At 38.3% G+C, this 7450-nt stretch overlaps 1 protein-coding gene across 1 annotated transcript; it reads left to right on the forward strand.

Annotated features, from left to right (window-relative positions):
• The first annotated feature begins 864 nt into the window (after window positions 1-864).
• LOC139133181 (sialate:O-sulfotransferase 2-like) lies at window positions 865-4989 on the forward strand. The gene is made up of 4 exons (XM_070699613.1): window positions 865-1019; window positions 1751-1763; window positions 2580-2873; window positions 4502-4989. Exons 1-4 carry the CDS (start codon window positions 969-971, stop codon window positions 4783-4785), a joined length of 642 nt encoding a protein of 213 aa, XP_070555714.1. The 5' UTR covers window positions 865-968; the 3' UTR covers window positions 4786-4989.
• The last annotated feature ends 2461 nt before the right edge of the window (window positions 4990-7450 follow it).

The raw sequence follows: 7450 nt of genomic DNA on the forward strand, positions 1-7450 counted from the left end.
TGTTACAGCCCTTTGAACGCGTAAATGCGTTCAATTTTTTGAACGCATTTCATGTGCAACGTGTGTTCAGATATGGAACACTGTGGTGTTCAATATAATGTCTGATGAACACGTTGCGTTCAAAATCTGCACACGTGTGTTAAAAAATTGAACGTTGGTTGAACACGTAGTGTTAAATTTCTGAACGTCTAGACGCGTTCAAAAAGTGTTACAAAAAGGCGTTTAATTGGTGTTCTATCCTTTAACACTTAACTTTACAGTGTAGTATATAAAAGTCAATGCTGGTATGTAATCCGGCGTTTTTGTTTGTTACAGAAGTATGTCACAAACATGAAATAAACTTTTGACAGGAAGATAATATGATTTAGTAGCCATTTGGATCATATTTGGAGGGTACTCAGATATGACAAATTTGCTGAAACACATACATTTTTATCAAACAAAGTTGCTAGCAGACCTGAATTAGATACATAACCCAAAATTGTCGGGTAGCATTGGAGAGAACATTTTATTAATCATTTTGGCACTTTATAAAGTGCACTATCATCTACAGTTTTATGCAATAGCACGAATACTTACCCATACCTCCAACTTTCATTTTGCTTTTGAAAAATATGCCGGGTCAATGTTGTACACTTTGGCAGCCATCACAGGAACACACTCATAGGCCTCTTTTTGCGGCCAACGAATCATTTGCAGTTTGGCCTGATTCTGGAAGTTTCCCGCCACCCCGGCCCGCCACACCATTATCATAAATTGTACGTTCAAATATTCAGAGAGCGGAATTTGTTTTCGCAGAATCAGCACAGTTTATGCAAAAAAGGCCTCCCACGCGCAACGGAATCCGTTAAATTTGCCAACAGGAGCCGATTACCGTCACCCATTCCGCGAAGTCGGAGGTTAGAGACATTCTCTGAGTCGGCGAGATCGGCAGCATAGAATATCCGGAGATACACAGCTACATCAAGATGAATATCCCTGGTTTGGCAGTGGTCCTGCTTTTCCTGGCGATGGACAGTGTATGTATATTTTGATTGTTTATGTCTATGTGAATTTAACAATACGCCTTTATGACTTGTAGTCATGATGAATGATAAAACAAAAAACATTGTTAAAGAACTGTCAAATATGCAAGACATTTTACTATGGACTATTTATGGCTTAAAAAATCCTGTTTGATATTCCCGCTGCAAACTAAGTTGGCTTAAAGTTAAGTTTGTAAGATCATCGAAATGGCACCATAACTTATGTTTCCACTTGTAGAAAAGATGAATATTGGACAAAACAGGGGAAATTACCATGACATAATCACATGAATGAAGGAATTCGATAACGAATCGTGAAAAACGGCAAATAAGGACATTCAGGACACGAGCCCTACACGCCGATTTTCACTCCAATATCATAAGCAAGACATTTACCACTCAGACGATTTGATATCGTTTCTTATTTCACCCCGTTGTCGCGCTTTAGATCCGAAGAAAGACGTCATTTTAGAAATCCAGGTTCTCTGCGATTTCTGAAAATACGATGATGTAGAAATTATGTAATGAGCATTCAAAAATGTGTATACGCCTTCAATAAGAATGTCTCGTGGAGCCTTGAACATCTCTGCTTCCCAATCATTGTGAGAGTGCAAGTCGTGAGTAGTCGAAGCAAAAATGTCTCTTACACAAACACTGCTACTGGAATATTTAATATTCAGCATCATGTCCAATAACAAAATTATACTTTTCTTTTCTTTCGACAGGCGCACTGTACGGGTGAGTTTATGAATTTAACTTGTTCGATTTGAGGAAACGCCTTCCATGCCTAATATGCTTTAACCGGTAAACTTCTGTTTTAAAATAAGGGTTTCATTTATTAAAGGTATACTGTCACCTGTTCCAATTTTGCTACAGTTACCATGGAAAGAGAAAATCTAACCAATCACAGATTTAAAGCGGGTGGCCGCTTTTTAGAAACAGCGCCCTCGCATGGGCATTTTGAATACCAAGGGACGCCCCTTTGACCATATATGGGCATATTTAGATTACAGGTGACTGTATACCTTTATTAGGAAAGGGGTGGGCCGAAGGAATAGGTTGGTCATGTTCTGAAAACCCGGCCTAGCTTACCATCCCAAATTGATAATTTAGTAGTCCTGCAAAATATTTGTTGGTCAGGACAGCTAGCACAACATAAATATGATGACGTGACAAATACATGACGTCGTCAAACTTCATATAGTATTGATACTGAGATATTTGGTGTACTATTATATTCATGAAAGCAATATTGTATTGTTAGAAGTAAATCAACTTTCATAAAGGTGTTTTTCTCTGAGAAAACACAACGAAAACGTTTCTCAAAGTAAAATAAAAAAGATGATATCAGCGTTGTCAAGGGTCAGTGGTTCGCGAGCATCTCCTGTTTCTGAAAGAGAGGGTTCCATTCTGACGTTTGAAGATTAAATGGACTAAATTTTCAACTCAAGTTCGTATTCAATCGGAGTCTGCACGGGCTCTGACAAACACCACTGTTTGTAATGTGTATCCTAGCAGACGGAACGTAAGTTACTTCGTCTATTTCAATTACAGGTCGAGGAGTGTTCCCAGAACCTTTGGGTTGCTACGTTGACGATTCCAAACGAGCACTGAACTGGTATTTCTACACTTCGGATGACGACATGTACACCGCGAAGTGTCTCGGCATTTGTTCAAGTCCGGACTTGAGAGCACCCTATGCAGGCGTTCAATACGGCACTCAGTGTTTCTGCGGTGATACGTACGACATTTATGGCAAAGTGGATGACAGCGAGTGCTCGATGGCATGCACTGGCAGACCTAATCAGATTTGTGGCGGTAACTGGCGCTTCAACGCTTACAAAATACGTAAGTATATTATGCTTTACAAGCCTTAGTTTTGTAAACTCTCAATTCTTTCAAACCTCTTCTTTTTATTCTTTATGTGACAAATTTTGCAAGCGTCGCGTTTTGCATTCACTCTCGTATACACAAGTAGACTGAAAGATCCGTCGCTCGCGGACGCTTCCTACGCTCCCCACCTGTAAGAGGGGGAGCGTAGAGAGAGCCCTTGAGCGACGGATCGTCCAGTCTAACGTACACGGAGCTAAGTCTTACAATGTTTTTTGTCGTTGTTTGTTTACATACATACTTTGAGTAAACATAAAACACCAGATTTGAACTGAAAATGCTCACGTGTTTCATTATATATTGCAGTTATGTGAAATTTGAACCTTTGCCACATGTTTGCAACTTCATTGAAAGTGTTATGATCAACAAAATGAACAATATTCACGACAGATCGATTAATTCTAAAGGTGATTAAGTATTCAAATATGCAATTAGCTGAAATAAAAATAATTAATTTCTTTGACTGCTGTCATTGTATCACCACTTTATATGGCCAGTATAATTGCCTTTGGTCAAGTCCTTTAAGCTATATATGCTAAACTGCGACAGTTCATTCAATATGCAAATTATAAATAAGCTGACAAGAAAATGCGAAATGACTTTCAGTATTGGTATAACCTGGTATAATCATCAATGTGCATAGCATGTTTTGCCAACTTTGATCAAGTAAATCCAAGTACATATCCCTAATTAGAAAAGTTCATTAAATATACAAATTAGGAATTGACTGAAGTAAAAATGTTAAATGACTTTCAATAATGTCGTATCACAGTATCTTTAATGTACACAGCAAGTTTCGTCAACTTTGGTCATGTCAATTCAGATAAACATCCCTAATTATGAAATTTCATTAAATATGCAAATTAGAAATTATCTTTGATGTCAACCAATATTAACTTTCACAGCTGATATATCTTGATGTGATCAGCATTTGTAGCAAATCTTATCAAATTTTGTGCATTCTTTCTCAATGTATATCCTTTTTCTAAAATCATTAATTATGCAAATGAGCAAAAAGTAAGAAAGCAACACCCACTAAAAACTAATCAGTTCTTGCCATTTGCAAACTGAATCTATGTGCCAGATTTGATTCTGATCTCAAGAGCCGTTTTTGAGATATTGAGCACACAGACAGACAGACAGACAGACAGACAGACGGACAGACAGATAGACATCACTGTGACATTAGCTCATGTGTAAGAACACGTGACCTAAAATGAAATGGGCAGGGTGTGCGTTATGTTCAGGCATTCATTTTACATCTTTGTTAAATTCCTAGCTTGATTTCAAACCAACATACATTGCCATGTTTCATCGCAGCAATATCACTATTTACCCTAACAGTATGTATATCTTCATAAACAAACAAACAAACAAACAAACAAGCAAACAACGAGTTCGGGCAGAGTGTGCGTGGTGTTCTGGCATTCATTTTACTTTTTCAGTTTCCTCCATTGCTTTATTTTAAAGAAAACAAATCTTCATGACAAACAAACAACGACAAAACATCAGAGACTGAGCGCTCTGAGGTATATGGAACATTTTCATGGGCAGATTACATGCATCCATGATTTCAATCATTGTAGATTACGCTGAATACCTTGGATGCTACGAAGACCAAGATGATAGAGCTCTGCCAGTGTATGATGAAACAGACGACATGACGGTCAGAAAATGTCTGAAGTCCTGTTACGATAACGGTCACAGATACGCAGGCGTGCAGTACAGCAAGCAGTGTTTCTGCGGCTCCGACTACAACAAGTACGGTGAGAAGGCGGTAGAAGACTGTGCCAGCCACTGTGTTGGAGATGACGAGGAGAACTGTGGCGGAACATGGAGAAATGGTGTGTACAGGTTGCCGCCATGCTAAAAGCCTTGTCCTACTTGTTGAAGGACAGTAGCAGTTTGAGGATTTTACCACGGTCGTTTGTGTCGGCTTGATAATCTGGTCTTTCGGTATTGCTTTACTCTCAGTACAATCTATACTGTTATTTGAAAGCATATGCATGCATGCATTCATTGAGATGTCCATTGATACCTACCGTTATTGACAATAAAGCAACTTCTGAAATTACATGACATGTCTCTTCTTCAAACCCTTAATTTCTTCTTTTTTCACTTGCAACGTATCTAGCGCAAAATTGGAAATTTGTAAATTGCAGACCGCATCCGACCTTTTTTCCTAAAACTTGTACCTGTATAAGGCAGTGTCACATCTGTCAAATGTTCTATACTGTATACATTTGTTGTTCAATATTACACCACTATCAGGGGGTTATTTTTCTCTCTTAAGAAGAGAAAATGGACAGAAAATACTGAAAGACTACAGCTTAATGAAATAACTCAAATAATAAAGGCCATTGTCATTGCTGTTACAATTCGTTGGATACTAGGAAAGCATCACTAGACCTACAGTAGCTTAAAGGTATACAGTCACCTGTAATCTAAATATGCCCATATATGGTCAAAGGGACGTTCCTTAGTATTCAAATTACCCATGTGAGGTGCTGTTTTTAAAAAGCGGCCACTTGCTTAAAATCTGTGATTGGTTAGATTTTCTCTTTCCATGGTAACTGTGGCAAAATTGGAACAGGTGACAGTATAACTTTAGGGTAGAATGCGCCATGGGGACATGTGACAGATATTCGGACTCTCAATCTTTCACAATTCTATTCTGATATACCACTTGTGGGAGTTCATTTTACAGCTCTTGGTGTAAGAAAACTTTTTTCTGTCAGTGTTTTTTTGAAAATGGAAAAAAATTTTCTCCACAGAAACAGTGATAGCAACCATGTTGAATTTCAAATATCGGTAAATGTTGGGTAATTTGTTGCTCTAGTACCAAATTCACAAATTCCGATTTGTAGTCTTGATTTTGAACTAGACTATGGTTGAAATATTCTTTGAGGAAAGTTTCAGCAAAAGTTTAAGTCTTTCACTTTTGAGGTGCATACTACCTTAATAACATCAACTCAATGAATTAGTAATTGGGTCTTCTGAAAGCATACAAAGTGTGGGCCAAAGATTGTGTGTCTGGCGATGACCACATATTCAGATCACAGAAATATTCATATTGAGAAATGTTCGGCAGAGATAGTTACTTCCGAATTCCTTGACAATGAAGACAGATTGCCATCTCGTCAGTTCCTTCCAAATACCCTGTGTTGAAACATTATATTTGCAATGCATCTTTCTGACATGCTTCATCTCTGCTAACCAATCAAAGTCATCCACACTTCAATTCTTTCCCATCAAAACTGGCTGCACCACAGCCTGATTTCATCTTGGCTGGCACATCTCAAATACACTCAAGTGTGTCTCCATAGTGCTCTGCAAAGTTCGTCAATGTGTCACATTTTCCCTCCATAATGTTTACTGAACACACAAATTATTACTGTTTTCCAATTATTTCACACATTTATTGTGTTTACCAACAAACAAGTTAACAACTGTTGTTACATGTAACAAGCTGTACACTGTCAGGTAAACTTGAAGGGCCCCATAGGTTAAACGTGGAATTCAAATGGCTCTACACACACAAACGCACTAAGAAATATATATGTACACTGTTGCGGCCAGGAATTTTAGATCCCACTACCATTTATTTTGGGGGACATTTTGTACATTTTGGGGACAACAAGCAGTTTTCAATCAAATTTTGCATTATTTTGTAACACATTAGTTTCACAGAACAAAATTCAAGCTACCGGGACCGCTTCGCTATGCTTGAATTTCAGGCAATTGAAGCAGTATACCATATCTGCCGCAAATCAGAGCTCAGGCGGACTACAGTCAAGCAAATTATGATATCAAATGTAGCTTTTTAATTACTTTAAATCATATAGCTAGCTCCTAAAGTACATGTGTAAGCCTAAAAATAATTATGCAAAACAAAGATCATCGTCAGTAACAGATATTAACTGTAGACTACACCCATCACATTCGACTCATGAGTGCGCCCGAGGTGACCCGCAGTTAGCAAGAGTGCGGGACAACGGGTTCCTTTTTGGGGATATTGTCGCAAGGGCGCCTCCTGGCGGCAACACTGATGTACATATGGGGTTGTTTGTACTGCAATCACGTGATATCTTTGATGTACTGAGTCTGTAGAACATATCGCGTCCTATCTATCTATACAACAACGTTTTTTATTCTATTCTTTTTCAATTATATTTGAAAATTGAGAGGACCATGGTCAGGGACAAGAAAATGTCTTGTGCTTGGACTGGCATTTCACTGCCATTCAACTGATCTGTCTGACCAGTAAATAACTGCTCATTTGAGATCAAAAATGTATAACCAGTCCTGGCAAATTTAGCCAACAGGCTTACTATCGGCACAGTTGAATTTACACAAGTTTTGAGACCCCAAAACACTGGGTGAATCTACTTCTTGGTTTGGAGTCAACACAGTATACTCTCCTTCAGACGAATCTTGTCTCCACAGCTCCCTGAGAAGTCTGCAATAGCCTGATATTTTTTTTTCTGTCAAATGAAAATGTTGAAATCATACTAGAAAGTCAAAATCATGCACTA

The sequence above is a fragment of the Ptychodera flava genome, chromosome 5, assembly GCF_041260155.1.
Source record: "Ptychodera flava strain L36383 chromosome 5, AS_Pfla_20210202, whole genome shotgun sequence".
Classification (NCBI taxonomy): Eukaryota; Metazoa; Hemichordata; class Enteropneusta; family Ptychoderidae; genus Ptychodera; species Ptychodera flava.